Source organism: Poecile atricapillus, chromosome 1, assembly GCF_030490865.1.
Source record: "Poecile atricapillus isolate bPoeAtr1 chromosome 1, bPoeAtr1.hap1, whole genome shotgun sequence".
Lineage (NCBI taxonomy): Eukaryota > Metazoa > Chordata > Aves > Passeriformes > Paridae > Poecile > Poecile atricapillus.
This window is the reverse complement of record NC_081249.1, coordinates 113,012,273-113,035,029: the sequence shown is the minus strand read 5'-3', so window position 1 is coordinate 113,035,029 and position 22,757 is coordinate 113,012,273. Positions and strand designations below refer to the sequence as shown.

At 40.1% G+C, this 22,757-nt stretch overlaps 1 protein-coding gene across 1 annotated transcript; it reads right to left on the bottom strand.

Moving 5' to 3' along the window:
- Positions 1-479: 479 nt before the first annotated feature.
- On the bottom strand, positions 480-22,410 carry PROS1 (protein S). Its single transcript, XM_058833063.1, has 15 exons — positions 22,261-22,410; positions 18,559-18,716; positions 18,112-18,136; positions 17,686-17,772; positions 16,430-16,552; positions 16,182-16,304; positions 14,272-14,397; positions 12,106-12,227; positions 10,317-10,435; positions 8,621-8,810; positions 7,781-7,948; positions 6,590-6,758; positions 5,996-6,144; positions 4,977-5,190; positions 480-2,844 (listed from the first exon to the last, which is right to left on the bottom strand). The coding sequence occupies exons 1-15, from the start codon at positions 22,328-22,330 to the stop codon at positions 2,699-2,701; spliced, it is 1,989 nt and encodes a 662-aa protein (XP_058689046.1). The 5' UTR covers positions 22,331-22,410; the 3' UTR covers positions 480-2,698.
- Positions 22,411-22,757: the final 347 nt, after the last annotated feature.

Below are 22,757 nucleotides of genomic sequence, written 5' to 3'. Positions count from 1 at the left end.
AGGCATCAAAGCATGTAAACTAAACTGCTGTAAGTGTAATTGAGAACCAATTTCAGGACTGGGTTTCACTTTCAAGGAAATTTGGACATGTGGATTTGCAGCACAAGTGCACGGGAGCTGAAAATGCAGAGCAGGTCCAGCTGTTCTGTATAAATCCTCAATGGCCCTTGCTGAAATGATTATGCCTCAAAATACAATGAAATACATCTGATGAAGGACAAAAAACAGGAACTGGTCCCTTGCCCTGATTTTCTTTGTTTCCACATGTAGTTTTAAGCAAAGTCTGTTTTCCTCAGGTACTATTAGGCAATTAATAAACTTAAATATCTGGAGAGTATGGATGCCTATTTGGATAGCCTATTAATTGGAGCCTGTTCTTTTCTCTGATGCTGGAGATGATCACAATCTCCTGAGTAAAGCATTAGACCACTAGAACAAGACTTGCACAGCAAAAATGAACAAAAATATGCAAACACAACTTAAAATGAAAAGAAACTTGCAAATACTGCTTTATTTAATTCTTACAATAGGGAGGCACTTTTACATTAAAAAAGAAGTGCAGATGTTTCATTATTAACTACAAAACCCTAAAATATTATTCCATGAAAACAAAGAGAAATAGTGTCTGTGTGACAAAGTGATTGGTTTTTTCCTTTCATTTCATTTCTATACAATTTATTACATTTAAACAAACAAAACCTAAAAAAATCCCTAAAAACCAACAGCAAAAAACCTTTTCCTCTGTTCCTGCAGGCCAGAGGCATTTAGAACACTGATGACACTTTGCTTTGTGCTCCTCATCTCTGACTTTCTGTGCTTGCTGTAGGAGGCAGAGTCTGACCCAGGGGCTTTCCAGGATTAATGGGTGCCACAGAGATACTGTAAATAAAGTGATCATGTGTTTATTCCATGTCAAAAGTCTCAATTCAGCTCTGCCTTGCAAGCAAAACCTGCTTGTTTCAGTCAAGTTATTCTACAACCAAGTCCTGCATGCAGAGTGTGTGTGTTGGAACGGTGGAAGAGCAGGGAATGATGACTGCAGGAAAGGATTTCCCCTCCATGGAATCAGAATTCCAAGCTTGTTTTCCACTCCATCCTACAAAAGTGACCTAGTATTACTGGCAATGAGCTCCTGGGTGTCAGCTTCTTGCTGGGCAGACTGGGAGGTTGTACTGGGTCAAAGCTGGGAGCAAATCCTGTATTCCACTACCCAAGTGGGAAGTGGAGTTATCAGTAAGTTCAGCCAAAGCAACAATAACACTGAAAGATGGGCTCAGATTCTGCAACAGTGCTGTACCAACCCTTGCATTTAACACTGGAAGAAACCTCACTGACGCCACTCAGGATATCCCTGGAGAAAGGCAGTCCTCCAAATGAATATTGTCACAATCCATCCTTCTGGACGCACATTTCCGCTTCAGTGTCTCAAGTGAAGACAGCAGAGCTGGGGTCAGGAATGCTGGCAGATAAATGTCTCTGTGCTTGATGGATGAGAGGATATATTTATACCTCACAGCAACTCTCTTGCTATTTATTTGGTTTGGGGTTAACAAAACCACGAGATGAGCTGCACAGGGAGGCTTCTGGTGGGGTGAAACTGAGCTTGGAAGTGGAAAGCACACTCAAAGGATGTTAAAGAAATATTGGAAATGCTCAAAATCAGCACACCTGAGGAAAGCAATACTTTTCTAATTACCTGTTGGTTTATTAAAGTTCACTGAGCAGAATGTGGCTTTACATTCTGATTTTACTGGCAAAATTCAGGCTTTCAATGGCAGCTGGGCTCACAAATAAATCTGTTCTGGAGCTCTCTGAAGGCAAGGTTACCCTAAATAAAGGGAATATGATGGATCATCAGATTGTGCTTATATTGAGCAGTGCTAGATTTGATGGAAGAAGCATTTGCTCCAATTCTTTGGTTTTACTCAGCAAATTCCAGTTTGATGTCCTGTTCAGCAGAGCTCCTTCCTTCCTCTGTTTTTCAAAATTGCTTGGGGTGTATCTTAACTCACTTTGAAAGTAAATGACCTGACCTGATCCAGAACTCTTTTCAAACTCTAAAGCTGGGCTCTAAAGACACACAAATTAAAGCTGGTCCAGTGTAACCAAAACTTTTCAAAAACTGAGCTATTTAAAGAAACACTTCCATTTTGAAGTTGCTTTACCAACATAGAAACAACCTGTAAACATATTCAGAGAGAGATTCCAGGGTATTATTTCTTTAACCAAAAGCATATATTACAAAACCTGTAGAGATTCTTCTTTGCATGTTATGATTGAAGAAGTTTAATAAGTCTGGTTTCATTTAGATTCTAATACATTAAAACTGTTTGCAACTTGTAACTTTGTGCTGATATATGAAATATAAGAAATAAAATTATTTCTAAACAGAAATTCCTAAACTTTCTCTCCAAGCTAAATATGTCAAGGACATAGCATGAACATGGAAGATAAATCTAGCTTTAAGATTTCCCACTGATATATAAAAAAATGTCTTACAAAATTGTCATCTTGATTGTCTCTTTCCAGCCGAACAGAGAGCGTTTTTCCCTCCATTCTATATTAAAAGGGAGAAAACCATGCTGCTGCTTATTTCCCTGGCCCATCTTGCATGAAATAATGCAAGCTCCATTATGGCATGAGACTAATTACACCAATTACATTTGAAAGGGAAAAAGTTAAATTAAGATCTGAACAGTTACTGCATGATCAGTGGGCAGGAGTGAGATCTGATGTCGTTGTGTTTGGAAATGGCTTCATCCAGATCCAGCTGTCTGCTGTTGACCTTCACCTCCATGCAGCCATTATAAAAAGCAGTCACTGGTGTAGCACCCAGAGGAACATCTGCACAGAAAAACATTCAGTATATTAGGCCAAGGCATGCAAATTCCTGTGGATTTTTCAGATCAGTCAAAACATGGGGAATACTCCACTCCCCATCCATTATTTAGTCATGGGAGAAAAGGAGCAATTTGGCAGGAAACACTTGAGTTCTTCTCCCTTTTCTTTAAAATCAAGATCAAGTCAGCAAAGCTGAGAAAGGCCAGTAAAATGTTAAATATGCATTAGAAGGCTGTTCCCATCCAGAAGCCAAACTCCAGGAATGTTTTCCATAGTAGCTTTTCCTGTGTTATCTGCAGTGAACCAAGAGTTTGTTTCCTGGAGGCCACTGTTCTTGTCCTGAGCTACAAACAGATGTTTCTGGGTGTAGAGGTCACATAAAGAACTGTCCTGCTTTTGCCAGAAAGCTACTCTAGATTCAAATCTGCAGCTTCTCACTTGGGGCACCCCTGGGAACTTCCCACATTTTACTGCTTCCTCACTGCTTCCAAGTGAATTCTCTGTGAAAGACTCACTTTATCTGCTGCTCATTTAGGTATTGTTTGGCTTAGGGCAGCATCAGATCATGGATATTCTTCCAGGAAACAATATGTTAAGCACAAAATCAAGCAGGCATTGCTCTCAAGTCTTAGGGTACAACTGGCTTCTTACAATGTAGACCTAATGGATGCAAGCACCTTCAGCAATTAGAATGAGGGTGATTAAGAGCTGATCTCAAAAGCACCCTCTTTTCTCAGGTGTTATCACCCTATCCCTCCTTAGGAGACAGACATGGTTATCTTAGGAACAAGAGACACTGTTTTATCGTGATTTGATTTTGCTGTAAGCTGAGGTATTGCACAAAGAGTCCTGCAGAATTGTTCCCTTCTGCTTTTTTCCCCCAGCAAGGAAAACATTACTGTCAGAGAACCATGGAAGTTTCATGTAACTTGCACTGGTTGTGCTGAAGTAACAGGAATACTCCCACCACTGTCACAAGTTTGTAGAAAGGGGTATCAAAAATGGGGACTTATTATTTTCATTAAATGCATGGGGGTTTTTAATACAGAGGCTTGTTTTTGGGGGGTTTTGTTTGTTTGTTTTATTGTGTTAATTTGCATGTTTAAGATACTTTGTAGAACTTAAAACAAAGATGACAGAAAACTGAGATTAAGGAGCAGCAAGTAAGTAATACTTGCTTCTTATCTCTTTGGGATGCCTGAATAATGCCAAGCTCTTCATTCTTAAGGTGTCTTATTTCTCTGTGGCTGGCAACGTACTAAAAAAGAATAATTTAAACATCACAAAGATGAAGAGGCCAAAGAAATTACTGGAATCTTAGTTACTGTGGCTCTGTTAAACTGCTGACTCACCTGCACTAAATAAATACTGACCGATTCCTTGTTAATTCAAGACATGTCAGTCAAATTTGTAGCATTTCCTTAGGAATTTTGATTCATTCTCCATAAAATAAGAGGATGTATAACAGTTCTACGCACCTTTCCTCCAGCATTTTTCAAGTTTTAATTCAGGTTTTGACTATTTCTCACCTGGGGCAGTGCTATTTTTCCTCTTGATTTAGCCTGAAGTCAAACTATACAGAAGCATGTGCACACTCCTGGACAAAATAAACCTTGTGATAAGGATAATGTTAACATTATGTCTCAGTAATGCTAACTTGAAGCTTGCTTTGAACAAAATATTTTCTGCTTCAACACATTCTCTGTCTCATAAGGATTGCAGGTCATCTCTTGCCCAGAGTTTAATTGTTGAAACTGTATTCCTGACTTCCCCTTCTGCACTTCTGATGCTTGGGCTGTTGACAAATGCCTGCTTTTCTTGCATTTTTGATGCAGTTCCTCAACTGTGCCAGATGGTGGCATTTCAGAAACGTGCAATGCTCACCCAACTCAAAAATCAAGACATTTTCCAAATTCAAACCTCTAGAGAGCGAGCCATGTCTTAATGTCCAAATAAGGCTACTGTTGAAAAGCTGGCTGCCTCCAAAGCTGAAATGACTGGAGGAAACAAGAGGCACTTGAGAGAAAAAAAAAAATTCTATTTCTTTTTAATTGTGGACTTTTCCTAGCACGGGGAAGGCTGAATACAATCAGGCTTGTAGAATAATCAAATTAATAAAAAGAAACAGGCCTCACCTGGCAGGCCACCCAGATAGGTGACAACATTTTCCATCATTGCTTGATGCAGAGTTGAGAGCTGCTCGGAATTGCTTCTGTCTGTGTGTGAATCAACAGCTAGTTCAAGTTCCTGTTGGGTCACTAGAAGTCCAACCTGCACTTTTCTGGGGGTACATAACTTCTTTGATTCCAGCTGTGCAACAGTGATGTTCCCAATGGTCACAGTGATTTTCTAGATGGAACAATGGTAGATCACCAAAGATGTCACATGCAACTTTAATAAATCATTATACTTGGTTCTGGTGCACTTTGTATTTTCAATTAGAAGAAAATATTAAATACTGGTACCATCAGCGGAAAAGCTTAAGTGTAACCATCACTTCTGATAATAAATGCTGTTCTTAAATTTCTAAGTGAGAATGTTTTACAGGAAACAACCTTGGCTACAGTTCTGAGGTGAAATCCTGTTTCACCTACAGTTTTAAAGGTAGCCAAGTGTTCACTACAGGTTCTTATTCTGGGAAAAAGCCTGCATTAGCCATGGTGCATAATTATACTCTAGCTTGGGATGGCTGATGTAGAGGGATGTAAACTTAAGGACAACAAAATCTGTTTATAATTTGAAAGCATATGAATAAATTATGAATAATATATTAATATATGATGATATATGAATAATATATTATGAATAATAAATATTTAATAATTGATGTAATTATAAACATGCTTATAACATGATGCCATTACTATACACAGTGCTGTCATAGCTCCCTTTCTGCTCTGTGCATTTGGAAGGAAAGGTTAAAGAAAACCTGATGTAATGGATCTGAGCTCAGATTACATAATGTGATCTCCCTGGCAGGAGTGATTAGTGCTTAGTCACTGCTGCAGCAAATCATTAATAGAAATATTTTCTGTATGTTATTATATGATCTAATTTTCAAAATATTGAGGCTACCAGCTCCACTGCAAGCATGAGTAGCTTTGTTTTAGTTTGGTTTTTCACCTGGCAGCCGCTAGGAGAATTGTAAGATCACCTGTGAGTCAGAGGAGTTAGAGTCCACTATGGACAATGCAAGAGGCACTGTTTCATTAGAAACCAAGGCAAACATAACACCAGTGTCTGTGGATGGGCGAATAGTCAGAGTCACATTTATTAGCCAGTCTTCAGCACTGTCAAGATTATCTGTTTTAAAGAGAATAATTGAAATTAGTAAATCCACCTGCTGATGAAAAATTAATATGGGGTTAAAAATTAGTATTTAATCTCCTCCCTACTGTGGAAAAATTAGCGATAATTTTTGAACTTATAGAAAGAACTGTAATTCCAAAGAAACCCAAGGAAATAAAACAAATATTCCCCAGCGAACTTTCAATCCTGGATCTCCAATAGTGCCCAACCTCTGCAAATAAACTTGTGAATGTAAAGCACTCCAGAAATTGAACAGATGATACTACTGGGACCAGAATTCTCATTCAAGCAAATTCCTAACAGAAGTTAAGGGAACCACTGGTGGATGCAGAAGTGTATAGCTTAGTTTGTGTGCCTTTTTTTATTTTCTTTCTTTTAAAATGTCATCACTTCCATCACCAGTCCAACAAAAAAACCATAGGGATAGAAAAATACTTACTATAGTTTATCTGGAATGCTGCCATTCCAGTGCCAGGGTAGAAGGATCCTCTCCCCACTGCTACTAAGCAGTGTTTGCTTTGTTTTTCTTGAATAACTTCATTTACTCCTGAATGTCCCTGGTTCATCAGGTTCCAGGCCCGGATACAACCATCCAGACGAGGGTTAATCTACAGCAGAATGACAGCATTGGGGGTTTGAGTCCAAAGTTGGCTTTAAAATATTAATAATGAGGCATTATTTTACGTATCAGCTTATCTCTATGTAGCCAATACCAGTCTTATTAATGCTATAGTTTGCAGCAGTGACGCTGGGAGGAAATGAAGGGCAGGCATTTGGTATCTCAGCCTTCAAATGGTATTTCTGGTTCAACATTTCCCACTTTGCTGCCAGGGATCTGGACAAGAAGAGATTTCTTTCACTTTTAAAGCTCGTGTTGTGACCTAGACAAAATGGCAGGCAATTTTCTGTGGCTGAAAGAAAATGATCTCTAGAAACATTCCTTGTTCAAAGATTTATACCAGAGTGCAAAGAAATTTCTGGAATTGTTTTCTATTGGATAAAGGGATGCTATTGTGTTGCTCCATAACTTTTTTCTCTGCTTTGCTTTTGAGCAAAAATTGATTTTTAAAAATTTATTTAAAAAAAAGTAAAATCTAAGCTCTCTGTTGAGATCACCAATTAGTTTGAAGGCTCCTGGACTGTAAAGAAGACAGTTACAACAATTTGACTGTACCCATTCTTGAGGATGGGAGACTGAAAGAATCATGGACCTTGTCCAGCCTGGGCTGTTGTAAAACCTTGTGAAAATGAAAGCTCACTGTGCTGCCTACACAGTGAATGCTGCACTTACTTAGAGCTTAGCAAAAGCCAGGACTAGGACATGAATCACCCTGAAATGCACCCTCAGCAGCAGCAGTGGTGGTGATTTAGGGAACCTTAAAGCTATATTAGGAAACAGGCTACAGAATCCTCAAAGATTAGACCAGAAGTGCTGTGTTTTCACAAGTGAAGCCTTACTGAAGGCAGACTGAAAAGCTTCACACGTTTATTTTCAAAACAGTGGTTTAATAACCACATTTTCGTTTCCTAAATAGGTTCCATGCCAAGCTTGCTTCTTCTGTGACTCCCAGGAGTACAAAACTGAATAGAGTACCATCAGTCAATATTAGTCTTATTATTATTTAATTACCTGTTTAACAAGAGCGCCGCCCACTCTGCGAGGTAATCCTGCAATGTACACCTTGGTTTCCAAGAAACCCTGGGACTGTTTAAACAGAGTTCCTGGGCTGTTAATACTCATCACAGCCTCTTTAGCTATTTTTACACTGATGCTGTGTTCTAATTCTTCGACTGATATCTGGAATAAAATACAAATAATTATATATACACACACACACACACACAAATGTAGAATATATTAAATACTAATTACATAAGCCCTATGAAGCCTGATTAATGTTTATTTAAATATCTACCTTGTAAAAGAGCTTTAGTGCAGTCACTATTTAAATTATATTTAAACTTGATGCAGGACAGCTGTCCATATCCAGGGACATTCACAGGAAAGTAACAAACAAAATCTAACTAACATTAAAAATTTGGGGTGCTCTATAGATTGTGTAAGTGAGAAAGGCTTTTCATCTCATCTCAGGTATGAAGGCTTGAAAAGCAAGATGAATTTTTGGTCTAGCAGATCTAAAATTTGCTCTAAACACAAAGTATCCAATAAATGTGCACTTGACCATGCAATCAGAGTTTTGAATATTCTGCCACTTTCCTTTCCATGTTTAAAATTAATAATTGTTATGTTGATAGCTAGAGGTAAATATAATTTCCTTGATTCTTAAAAGGTAGCAGAATTTCCTGATGCAAGGCATTCCTATGCATTTCTTGGTTGGTTTTTAAATCTGGAGCTTGAGTGCATCACTTTAAGTGTTTTAGTAGTTGCTCAGTTTCTCCCTACTTTATTTATCAACAACTTCCCACAGTGAGTAAAAGGAAGGGAATGGGAGAAGAAAATCCAACTCACTATATGCCACAGTCCATCATTAATGGCTTTGCCTCCACTGGTGACTTTTGTTCCAAACTCATTCTTGAATTGAATCTCAATCTTTCCATCCCGAAGAGCAAGCAAGATCCATGCTGAGTTGTCCAGGGATTCTGCATACAGGATAACCCCCTCTGCATCGTACGTCCGGAAATCAAACTCTGCTGTAAATCTGAGTTGTGAAGAAGGAATCTTAATAAGAAGACAGGAAAGGTGAAATACTGTACAGCACAGGATAACTCATTAGTAGGGTTAGAGAAAGGTTCACAGGTAGTAACTTTTTTGTCTCTGTTTCTGAGTAGTTGTGATTTTTGCACAGTTAGTCAAAAGCAGAATGGAATATAAGCCTTATTCACTCAAATCCAGTGGGAAGTTTTCAGGTTAACACCCTGACCTGGGATTTGAAAGAACCTTGGTGCAGTTCCCAAATTCCCTCTGAGCTTTACTTGTGAAGGATATCCCGCTCCCTTCTGAGTAAGAAGAGAGATGTAATATTCCTATTGCATTTTGTCGGGATGCAATGCAAATAAAATAGAAGATCTATGATGTGCTTCAGTACAACCAAGGGTTACCAAGCGTTGTCCTGAAAGAATTATAACCTAGAAATTCACTCTGCCCTTTATATGCCATTCTCTCATTTGAGGATTTGTTGGCTGGATCTAGGTTGAATGTGTGTAAGTAACAAAATTAGGATTTACTATGCAGTGGAAGAAAGGAGAGTAGAAGCAGAGTGAAAAAATAGTCTTTGGGACTAGACAAAACAGGTTAAGGGTGAAAGGAGAAAGCAAAGCACTTGGAAATTGGAAAGCTGGGGTTTGGCAAGGCAGGTGTCACTCTGAACTGGGGTCGCTGTCCCTCGCAGTGCTGCTCTATGTCCCCTAGATGGGGCTGTCCTTCGCCAGACGCACCGAAACCCACTCTGTAATTACAGGGACTTCAAACATTTATCATCTCAGGAAGCTCTTCCAGGACAGCATTAGCGCCCGGTCAGCTTGAAACAGAGTTCTCAGTATTTATGTCCATCTGTACGGTTCTGAGGCTCTGGGGATCACCAGCTCGACAGCTGCTGCTGCTGTTACCTTCCAATTGTTTGGTCACTAAGTCAGGGATTGCTGCAATTTCGGCTGCTGCAGCAAAGTCCAAGAGCAATAAAGGGGGTCAGTGCCACGAGCAATCGCTCTGATAGCTGTAAAGAAAATCATCCAGATGGTGCCCTAGACAAGGCACCGTGAATTGTGGATGTCTTTGGAACACTCTGTGTGTGAAAGGAAGTCCAGGAAGGGGCAGGGGGGCAATGGCCTGATTTTGCTGCTCAGCAGGGTGGGCAGAGCATGTCCCAGCTTCTACACGAAGCAGGGGTGAAGGAGCAGCAACATCCAAACTAAAGCCATTCCCAGGTATAACTGGAAGCTACACTGCAACTGTTTTCATCTAACTTCTGAATTTTATGTTAATAATTCTTAGTGCCTTTCCATCCGTCCGTCCATCCATCCATCCATCCATCCATCCATCCATCCATCCATCCATCCATCCATCCATCATATAAAAGTATCTTATCCAAGGGGGAGATGGTGATATAATTCAGGCATGCAATGCATTCCTCCTAAACCCTCAGAAAATTAATGGAAACAAATGTCTGTCATTCCAATGCATCCTTTAATCAATAGCAAATGCTTACCTTGTGACATTTGGCAGTTTGAACTTTAAGTAGAGAACGGGAATTCCTATAAATTGCTCTGCCAGGTAAAGCAGTTGATAATTCTTTTCAAGATTCAGTGGGATACACTCAGTAACAGACTGAAAAAAGTAGAGAAAAAAGGCTGTTAATGCATTGTGATAGCTTATGAAGCAACTCCTGTTGTTGCTTGCTACCCTTTTTTATTTTTAAAGTAATGGCTTACCTCTGTTTTTTTAGGTTTTTTTTTAACCTTGAATACCTATGTACAAATGAAATGGTGTGGTTTTGCTTTTACTTGAAACATCCATTATTTATGCTGCTGGAGGATAATCCAGGTTGACACACAGTTCTGGTGGATTGAAACTAATATTTAAATACTTAGTTTTTGAACTAAGAATTCCAATCTTCCATGAAGCATTTTTAATTTACCAGGGATACATGACACCCACCTTCTAGGGAACTACCAAGCTTCATTATTAAAGTTCTGCAGAATCTAAACCTGCTTAGGTGTTAGAAGGGAACGGACCAGAGCTGTATCTTGGGAAGACTGTGTTAAAGAGGAATTAAAGAATCACAGTGCTTATGGACAAGTAGGAGTCTCAAAGTCTCTTTGATCAAATTTGAATTCCTCAAAACATTCTGTAACTGTCTTCTACACTCTGACTTTGCTATTCCTGATGCAGAAGTTCCATTAAATGTACAGGTGCTCTTCTTGAATTTTATGGCTACTTCATTTTACGGCTCCTGGTGTCACTAGTCTTTAGATTGAACATATTTTCAGCTGACTGAACTTTTTTTTTTCCCCAATTAAAAAGCATGAAACTAACTTCCAGATAGAGAATTAATCGCTTTTGAACAACAGTACTGAAAATAAGAGCATCTTCCAACCTCATTACATCTCAGCATTTCAAGGATGAGCAAAATGAAATAGAATGACTGCCAAGTGTTGTTCATTAAATATCAGTAAGTACAAACAAGACCTAATACACGGATTCTGGAACTTGTGTCCGATCTTGTTCCTGGACTTTAAGCCAAATTTTCTTATACTCTGTTAGAAGTGTTTTATTGGTGTTAGAAGTGCTTTATTGTTGGCAGTTATCTGAGCTCACTTCACATAACATCTCAGACTGCCAGAACTTTTCAAAGTATACAGAGAACCACTTACAAAAAAATCCTTGGACTTCAATTCTTGAACACCGATTCTCTGGAGTTTCAAACTTTCTGCTTCTAAGAAGTGTAAATTTTCAAACTGATCAAGAGCAGCCAATTTTGGCTGCAAGATGTTCTCCAAATGGCAAGTATTACTGAGTGCTTTTCCTTAAGCTATGGCAGATGAGAACTGTGGAAAACAATCCAGGGTGGTTTTTTTTTTTTCAAATCAAACCAAGTAATTCTGAAATAGAGAGTGAAAACTTTTGCACAGCCTAAGGAAAACTTGGGAACATATGGACAAAAGGAACATTCTGTCTCTGAGTAGGCTGAACAGGAATTATTTGTTTGGTAGGAGAAAGCTGAGACTTATTTTGGAAGCAGCAGGGAATAAAGATGCCTGGCTAAAGCAAGCTGCTTTTGACAAGACTCCTGTAAGTGAGCATGCATGAACTGAGTGGCATCCAAATCCCTGCTGCTTTGTGAGCCAAACCATAGATCAGAATCCCCGGCATTTTCTCAGGAATTTTTAATCAGTTCTCAAATAGCTTCCTATTTGCTTCAATCTAAGCAATCCTCTCATCAAGAAATACTCAACTTTGTGATTTTCCACATAGAAGTGTACATAGTACAGTTTTACCTCGCAATTCTTCATGTCCTTAGAGAGCTTGAACCCTTTCTTGCCATCACAATAGCAGCTGTAACTTCCTGGTGAGTTCACACAGAGTTGAGCACAGATATTTTCAGCACATTCATCAATATCTAGGGGAAATTGAAGCAGACAGAAAGATTTTTTTTTCATGGCACAGAAAGAAAACTAACACAAATTAATGGAATAACAGACCAGAGAGATCCTCTGGAATAACATGAATCCAAAAGGTGATTCAGTAATCTGATAACAGGCCTGGACTGCAGAGCTGGAGACAATTTGGTCTGATTTCTGAGGCATAAGGTGGCTGAATAGTGTGAGACCTCATAAATTGTTACCAGAGATGGCACAAATCCTATTCTGAGTCACATCTCTTCCTCTCCTTGTAAAACATGATGAGAGCTCAGATTGTTAAAAGTATATATGGCAAATATGTGAAGAAAAGTTGTGCTTTATTAATATAAATCCCAGATAATCTCAGGGCAGAATATCTTTTAAAATAACATACAACAATCACATAATGCCTAAGTTTCAGACAGCAGCTACTTGTGGAGAATAGTCTGATTTGAGCTGATTTAAGCGATATCAACTAAAAGAATTTAATTTTATATTTATTAGGTTGTGCAAAGTAAGTAATTGAAATAGAATAGAAATAGAAATGAAAAGCTGTTTAAAAGGCTAATGTAAATCTTACATTTCTAATATAGAAACAAAATCTCTCCTTGACAAGAAACTCCAATGAGGGTGATTTGGGCTTTGGATAAAGAAATTGCAACATTTATTCTGAAACAAATATCCCCTCTAGTGGGAAGAAAAAATTTATTTTGTACCAATGCAATGCATTTAAATCTGGGGGGGTTTTAAGACTGAAGTACTTTTATTTTTTGCTGCTGTTGCTTGGAGGAAGAGAGGTAAGGAAAAAAAACAAACCCTGCTCTGTTCTTCAGTCTAATAGTATCTGTCATCATAGAGAAAGCTGTGCATAAATGTATGTAAATTCAATTTTCCTAATAAGCATAATTGAGTTTAGCCACCTACAAGCAATACAACAATGAAAAGCTCATGTCATTTAGTATTTCTGTAAGGCTACGTTCCTGTCAGGCTGCACAATCCTGTCCTTAGACAGGATTTGGTGACTCATTTAATGTGGTTACAACAAGGTCTAAAAGCTTAGCACCATAATCCTCCTGCTAGGGAGGTAAGACTTTCCCTGTTGGAACATCGTCATCTTGCAACCTCCTGAACCCATGTTCCAGCAGAAATACAACACTTATGCGGGTTGCATCAAATTGAATTTATCTGAAGGAAACCCTAAGAGTAAGAATTAATTACTGTGAAGTTTTTCTCACTTTGGTGCATTCAGGAACAGAAAATTTTCAGCAGTGTTTTAATCCAACTGGACAAAGAGCTGACACCTGGATATGCAATCACTACCACTGTGCAGAGCTTTGCCACAAGAGACCTGCAGGAAAAGGCATGGAGCAAAAGACTCATAGCCACCAAGAAGCTGCTTCTGTGTCCTTTTTAGCAGTAATATAAGGCAGCTTTTTCACTCACTGACAGGTTTTTCTTAAACTGACAGTGTAGATTTGTCTCCATTGTAAAATTCTAAGAGCTTTCACATCTATTTAGATTGAAATTTAATTTCTGATGTGCAGTAAACATCAGAAACATCATTTAACAAGCAGAGAGAAATCAAAAATATTCTAGGCCAAATATGAAAATACTTTCAACACTGGAGAAGTTATGGTCTTTGTATAAGTGGCTTCTTGCTACTTCACTGCTAGCTATCAATACTTTTCAACTTTGCTATAATTGTTACAGAACTTTGGAAATTTTTAGTTCCAGATTTCAATTTCAGGAAAGATTCTTTTGGAGCAACTCCTTTTTTCACAGTTCTTTCTTTGGATATTTAGGAATAGATTTATTTGACATTTGAGGTCTTTATAAAAAAACCCTTTGAAAAAACCTTTAGAGAACTCCCATGCTGTCACATAATAAAGCCTGACAACTTAAGAAACAACTAATTTAATAAAGAACATGAAGATTTGTCAGTAGATGAGGAGCTCAGTTTGGTATAGCAGTGGATTAAAAAAAGAAAAGGGGAAGGGGAAGATGAAAGATATGGAAAAGAGGGAGCTGGGGGCAAAGACCCACCTTCACAGTTTTTGGAAGTTGAATTATATGTGTAGCCTTCCGGACATTCACACTCATACCTCCCCTGGGTGTTTTTACAGATGGCTGTCCCACAGATGTTTGGATGTAGCACACATTCATTTATATCTAGAAACAAACAAGTCATTATAAAACAACTCCCACTCTTGCACACCATTTTTCTTCCCAGCCTTATCCAACACTGTGCAAACTGAGTGAGGCTGGCAAATTTTCTTGGTAGCTCTACCATGCTGTCACAGCGGACTAGAGCTACAGCCAGAAAGATTTCCAGAGGGCTGTAAAAGACATTTTTGCATGCTCCCAGTGAAAAAATTCTCTGCCCGCCTATCTTTCCCATCCCTTCATGCCCTCTGTGGGTAACAGGGAAAGGGATGCATGTCTAGGAAGGCACAGAGAGAAACAGACTGCAGATTTCCCATAAACTAAACCAGACTGCATGGTAAAATCCCATCTTAGAAAAAGACATCTCTTGTCCAGAAAGACAAGAGATAATCCAATCAGAGGTTCTTCCATGCTACAATCAATTCATGTCAGTTTTCTTTTAATTGGCTATGCTGAGAGGTGTTCAAGTCTCTCACTCACTCTCTATCCCTCAAACCATTTTAGTGTCTATCTTCTGTCTTGTTTCCAATTTGTCAATGTCATTTTGCAAATGCAGATGTGACAATGGGATTCAGGGTATTGTATCAATCTTATTAAGTGTATTTGAGACAGAAAAACATCAGATCCCTGGTAGTACTGCACTCCCACTTGTGAATGCAGGGATCACTCTGATTTTCTCAGTGGTTTTGTAGCAGTTGTGGAAACAAGAGATTCTGCCACTGGCTTGCTTGGAGTCCTGGAACTGTATTAAGTCAAAGCTGCCCTGAATTCAGACTACCCTTCTACAGTTAATAAGTGTATTCCAAACTCCTGGTTGCTTAACTTTGTAGTTGCATGTAATAAAATACTTAAATGCAGTTTATCCAATGATTAAAATAACATTCAAAGCACTAAGGTATATTAGTTTATTTTTGATTAGTTTTTTACCAGAATTTCCAGTGTCTTCCCAAGAATTACAGAGGTTCTAACCAATTTATCTGCTTGCCCTTTTTCATAAACCCACAGTCTTCTGTCATTCTGGCATGTCTTTAGAGGTTATTAATTCACAAAAATATTTAGACTAAAGAAAGTGGTAGAAGATGGCCATCAAGTTTAGCCTCTAAAATTATCTGACATTATCTAAAACTGTTGTCATAATTTGGTAATAAAATATGACATTAAAATGAAATGAAGTTGTGATTTTTTCTAACTATGCAGTAAGAACTGCTAACTATGTCAATACACAGTCTTTATTTGGAATGGAATGAAGCATGTAGGTCATGGCCAAGGGTAGACACAACCACGTACAGAAAAAATTATGCTGGGTGAATTAAAGAAAAATCTTTCCATTATGAGATATTTTTGATTCATTAATAGTTTCCTTTCCAATGAACTTCAAACTGCAGAAAGAGCAGCATGCCTAATTAGGAGTGATTTAGCCTAAATAAGTGTTACCACTTCCATGGTAACAATATCAGCTATTCATATCACTTTAGATTCTTGTTTCGGCAAGCTTAAAGGATATGTGAAACTGGTGAGAGACCAAAATGAGCTTTATGGAGCTCCAGTAAGGAAGAAGAATCTCATCTATAGCTGTTCCCTCTTTCTTTCCTTGCTTCTTAATCTGGTTCATTATTTGGCTGCCCAAATGCCTGCAGTGTGTCAGGAATGAGCAGCCAAATTAAACCAGGACTGGACATTTCAGAGGCAATGCAAGAGCATTTAGGGAACTATTGGATCAAACTCTTCCTTTTCTCTGGTCAGCAGGCACTACGGTGGCATGGAAAGATGTTCCTCTGAAGCCTCCCTACCTCCACAATCCTGCTTGTTGGAATGCATGAAGTAGCCATCTTCACACAGGCAGCGGAAGCTCCCAGGGAAATTGGAACAGCGTTGGCTGCAACCTCCATTGAAGTCTTCACATTCATTGATATCTATAAAGAAAAGGGAATAAAACTCTCTGCTGTGAGGAAGGCATCAATTGACCAGCTGCAAATACTATTCAACAGTAAAAATGTAATTGTGCTTCTGAGAACCAACATGAAATTGAAGACTGCACCTTCCTCACAGTTCTCTCCTCTCCATCCTGCTTTACAGACACAGGTATACTTGGCTTGTCCATCTATGCAATCCTTATATCCATCTTTATGGCATGGCAGGGGGCTGCACTGGTTTGGAATTTCTGTGGGATGGAAAACAAAAAATCCTTGTTATTTGGGGTTATTTCTCCTTAAGAATCGCCTTAGTCATTTTTCTTCTCTTCCTACAGGTACCGGTTATGAAATAGGAAAGGTCTTGATGAATAATATGAAGCACTCCCACAAGAATCTTGCTACTCATTCTGTCAGCAAGAATTTTTAAGTGAGTGAGAACATATAAAGCTACCGGTACTTTTCCTTTGTCAGGCAGAAAATAACTAGAAAACAAATTACTTGCTAAGCTAATCCCTGCAAAATGTGACCAGACTTGATACTATTATATTAAAAGTTGTATTTCAGTTTTTAAAGAACAGTGCTCTGCCCCCATCATACTAGCACAGATTTCACTAGAAAGGTCAAAGTTTCAAGAATTCAAGATAAGAGAGTTGAGTTTCTCTGTTCAATAGTGGTCAGACAGAGAAACTGGTAATTTATTGCATTATTACAAACTGAGCTGGAAAACGTGTTCAGCCATGACCATGTGCAGTGCAATTATTAAGAATTTTTTTGCCTTCCATTGCTTTCAATGATAAAAGGAGTGTCAGAAGGTAAAGGATAAGTATTCTTATTCAAATTAATTGGAAGTTTCTTTACATTTGAGAAACATCCCAAGTTTCATGCTTTGTGATCTTTTGTTTGGAATCAATGACTGTGTTCCAAATAACATTTTGATTTGTTTGGTTTTGGTTTTGTTTTTGAAATTTTTAGCTGTTAATGCAACTATGGGCTAAAGAGTGGTAGAAATGACAATTAACAAGAGAATCTCTTACTCTACCTGACAGAACATGACTTGTTAGAGGCAAAGGGTTTGGCATAACAGTTAAAGATGTGGTAGAGTACAGAGGACACACTGGGGAATATTGCTGGGTTGGTACAGGACACTTCTGTTTGCAGAGGAACCCTGCCTTCCAGGTTGCAAGTCAATTGTGATCCTTTTATAAAGTTAAAAGCCGTCACTTAAACTACTTTCTCTGGAAATGCTCTGTCTCACCTCACGTATTTTGGTCAGTTTCTGGTTTTGATTATTGAATTTGCCTGAGCTAAATGATTATTTGTCTCTTTTTGTTTCCCTGTGAACTGCTTTTTAGCCACTGTGTGTTCCAACATCAGGACTTACCCTTGACACAAGCCCTCAGGTCAGCTGGAGAGTCTGGAGTGACTGCAGCCACCCTGAACACCCCTGCTCGATGGGAGGCAAGGCAGCCTGCAAATGCAAAGCCACACAATCAGCTCAGGGTCCAAACAGCTCATTTACACTGAAATTACACCACTTGCTGCATGGCATCTTCAAAGAGCCTGCTCTCACAGCTCGAATTGCAAAACTGGTCTGGGCATGTTAAGGACATGATCACAGCCCAACCTTCAGAGTGCCTCTGAGGATCTCAGCACACAGGACATGCTCTGCATTATAATCAGCATGGAAATCATCCCAGTGCTAGGGGCAGAAAAACTAAACCAGTGACGAAATTACCCAAATGAGAGCATCACTGAATCATACACTACAGTTGTTTAGGGTTGTTTTGTTTTTTTTTTTTGTACTTACTTAAATATTTGGGATAAAAATATTCCTGCAGAAAGAAAAGAAAAATAAAGGCTAAGAAAAATTTCAAGTAGATAAAATGACAGCAAAATACATCATTGAATATATTCTAAAGTATATTGGTATTATAACTACAAAAGAAGACAAAAGTTACCTTTAGTCACAGAATATAGGCCTGGTTTTCTATATGACTATTGTTTGGGCTAAAGCAGAAGACCATTTAATACACACAGGACTCAGTGGAGAGATTAAAATACTGCACTGAATTGGACACTTGGAAAATTAAGCCAATGCAAATTAACTGAGTGTCAAAATTACTTTGAAAATTGTCTCTTTAAATGGAGGGATCTTGCCTAGTGTAATTACTGGGAGCTGTGAATTGCATGTGCTTCTGTCTTTCCCCCTGCAAAGAACTACTATCTATGTCATAGATACTCATAAAATACTTACAGTTTCAGGATTATTTTCAAAGATTTCCCTGGCTTCTTCCCTGTTGCATAATTCTTCAATGCATTCTCTTTCTAGATTTCCCTTCTTACTTTCTTCCATGAAAGAGTTTGCTCGGCGTTTCCTCAGCAGGAACTGAGAGGCATACTGCTGGGGTAAAACTTGAGAGAAACAAAGCAACTCCGTTATTATTTTTGCAACAGCTGAAAAGTGCTGTAAACACTGAGCAAATATGAGAATTTAACACAAAATTCTGAATTAAATGCTTAGTCAGGAGTTGATGTTTGCTATTGTTTTGAAAAACACGAGCAAGGAATTATAGGACTCTCTACACGGAAGTTGTTTCTGAGCAAAAAAATCCTAAAACTGTAATCTGTGTTATTAATCCCTAATAGCATCCATGCCTGAAGGCTAATTTACATGTCATACTCAGTACAAGATTTATGTTTTTAGATTATGGTTATTACAAAGTGAGATACATAACCAACAAGGAGATAAAAAAAGCTGATTATATGACCGGTTTCAGTGATCTGAAAGTAAATATTCTGACCCTACTTAATTTATGTGAGACCAAAATTATGTCTTACAAAGTCAGGCTACCTGTTATATGTAAGTAACATAAATGTAATTTTATTTTTCAGAACAGGCAAAGGTGAGAATGCTATCCTTGGAATATCAAGGCAGACAATCTATAAATACATTCACATTTTACAAGGTAAAACAATCCTTGCAACCTTTTATGTCTCAGCGTAAGTCATTATTTAATTTTCACGTATCTGGTTATTGTCATTTTAGTGACTTTTAACAAATGATGAACATTGAGAAATGACACTAAAAATGAAAGATGTCTGCTTCAATGTTCTTTGCAGAGCACACAACACTCCAGGATTAAATTAGACTCTAAATTAGACTGCCTGGTTTAATTTTTGGATATAGCTTGGCTTCAAGAGAAAAACAGATGAGCACAGCTGGAAGAAGTCCAGCTGATTGGTTTAAAGTGTGCAGATGACAGATATTAACTGAGAGCACCACACTTTCACACCTGCCCTCCTTTCTGCAGCCTCTGCACAACTTAACCTTGCAGACTGCCCAGCTGTGTGAGGGTTGTGACACCTGCCATGCACATCAGGTGTGGTGGCTGTACACATCCATCCCAGCCCCACAGAAAAGAGCCATTCAAGCACAACGTCACTCCAGGGCTGCCTGTGACAACTCCCCAAACCCAGAGCACCCATGAGCCACACCAGCAGCCAAGGGCCACAGAAGAGCTCCCAGTTTCCCTCCAGTAACAGGAAAGATAAAAATTAAGGAAGCTGACTAGAAACAGGCCCAGAGCTTGAATGGAGCCAGATTTAACACTTAACTAAAACCACACCATCCTAAACACATTAAAGGTCTCTATCAAGTGACAGGGAACATTCTGAAGTGCTGTAACATTGGGTAATGACCTGAAGAAACCCTTGTGTTACAGCCTCCTGAGTGAATTTAATGTGGGCTGAGCTTGTAACTACAAACTAATCTATTTGCCTTCATTCTGGTAAAACTAATCATCCTGGTAAGGCAGTAAATAAGATTTCCTGAGCATAAGGTGGATGTACCACAGCTCACCTCCAAGGTTTTACAGCACACCTCTGTCTCAGAGAGCAAGTTGCTTAGAAAAGAGTGTCAATTAATCAGACTAAATGCTTTATTTCTCACTAATAAGAAAGATGCAGAAAGACCATCTGTCCTGAGGCAAAAGCAGTGACAACAAAAACAGGAAAATTGTGTATTATAGCTGCAGGGTTTATTTCCATGGGAGATTTCTACCCCCACAAAGATGTTGACATCAAAGCTGTGGGGCACAGGCTCTGTGGTGTAGAGATGAGGCTTAATTCCCAGCTGACTTTAAACCATCTTGTTTTGACCTTTAGGGACATTATCGTCATTTTCACACAGTTTTACAGTACATAAAAGAAATTTTCAGTTGTGTACAAACAGATGTAACAATTTCTACTTCATGTCCTCAATACAGTGGGGCAATGGAAACAAGCTGGTTTCCTACAACTTCTGACTTAAAACATGTAACTCAGAGCAAATTCCGTGTTTTTTTAGTGCAAGTATTTCAATCCCCATGCACAGAATTAGCAATGTAATTCTTCATCTGTGTTTTAATTACAAAGATTATGATAGGACCTTTATTAAAAACAAAAAATCCTGACTGCTGCTGCTGCTGCCAGTCTGATTACAGGAAACTCCAGCCCATTTCTGACCCTGCCAAGCCAAGTTAACCCTTAATGCACTTGGGGTGCTTCATGTGGTGATCACTCGTGCAACTCCAGAGTCTAACAATTTCCAGAGGTGGTGTACAGCCACTGTGTAGTGAATGCTTATCAAGCATCTAAAAAGAAAAAAAAAAAACTGTGGGAGAGGATGAAATTCAGTGGTTTCTTACAGCTGTTCTGTTGTGCAGATGCAACCATAAACCTGCTTCAAGTGGGCCACTTAAACATAACTTAGAGCAGCTTACCTAACACTCCAGCCAAGGAAAGGAGTTGAATAAAACTGAATAAAAAGTGACACCACTGTAGGAAGTGTCATAATCTTGTTTTCCCAGCTCTGTAACTCCAGAGACAAGAGTATCCTGAAAAGCTCATCAGTGACATTATGCAGCCAACAAAATAAAGCTGGCCACTAATATTTACTTGCACCTTCTCCAAAATTTGTCCCTCATCTGATGTTTGACCAAATCTACCTGCGCTGAGGTTTGCAGAGGCAACTTTATGATTACTGAATGGCATGTGCTGCATTATTAAAGCTGTTTTCTCTTCTTCCCCCTCTCCTCCCCACCATTCCAGAAATCTCTGGCATTGCTCAGAGCCAGGGATAGGAAACAGGACAATATGGACCAGGGAAATTCTGGATAAGCAGGACAGCTTATTTCCTGCTCTTAAGAAAAATGACGAGGTATGCAGTGGAGAAGATAAATAGAACATAAAACGTGACAAAAACAGGAGAAAATAACATTATGAAATATTTATTAGACGATTTATTTTCAGGACCAATTAAAAAAATTATAAAATTAACTTTCATCTTTTGATACTACTCCCTAAGTCTGAAACCCCAGCACCTTACAGAATAGTAAACATTCGGTTTCTGTTCTGCCAGTTTAATCATTAGTAAAACAGGTCAGAAACAGGCTTACTTTGAGCTGCAATTCTGTTTGTTTCAGCTCCACTGTCTTCTCACTATTAAGCTCAAAGACGTCTGTGTCAAACACAGAATAGTTATACATATGGGTTTTTTTGTTCTGGTTTTTTTTTAATCTGTATGTAAGAGCAAGTAGCTATTACCTAGGCTGAGAGGTCTGAACTTACAGAAAGGGTCAGTGCGGCTTTCCCGGCCTGCACAATAAAGCCACTCTCCTGAGCAGACCCTGATCTCCCGCGGGTTGTTCTAGCAAGGGAACCGAGCTCCCTGTGCAGCCACTTTCCCGTGGGCGGCTGAGCGGCGCTGCGGCCGCACGCAGCTCCAGAGCCGCGCACAGTCCCCAGCCGCAGCTCGGCTGCCCCGCGGGATCCGCTGCCCAACCCCGGCCCCGAGGGGCTGCTCGCACCGAGCAGAGCCCGCGATGCCCCAGACGGCCGGGAAGGGCCGCCCGCCCCCGGCACCGCTCCGGGCCGCCCCTCGCCCCGGCCCCGCGTCCCCCCGCCTCGCCTCACTCACAGGTCGCCGCCTCGGCCAGGGCGATGGCCAGTGCCAGCAGCGGGAGGCACCGCGGGCCCCGCGGCCCCATCGCTAGCGGGGGCGGCCGGACCGGGCGCCGGGACTGCGCGGCTGCTGCTCTGCGGGGCCGGGCAAGGCTGTGGGGGCGGGAGGGAGGGGCAGCGGCGCGGCGGGGGAGGCTGGGCCGTGTCCGGGCAGCGCTGCCCTGCGGGAGCGTCACCAGGGCGCCGCGGACAGCGCCGCGGGGGCGCGGGCGGGTCGCGCCTGGCCCGCCCCGCGGAGGCGGCGGCCGCACGCAGCGGGCTCGGCGGGCGGCCCCGGCGGCAGAGGAGGGAGCACAGCGGGCAGGGCCCCGCGCCGGCGGGAGCTGACCGGGACAGGATGGGGCGAGCGGGCAGTGCCCACAGTCCCCGTGGCTGCCGGGTCGCCCCCATGGCTGCGGTGTTTACCGCCGGACGGCACCGGGGGGCCGAGGGCGCCGACCCTCGCTGCTGATT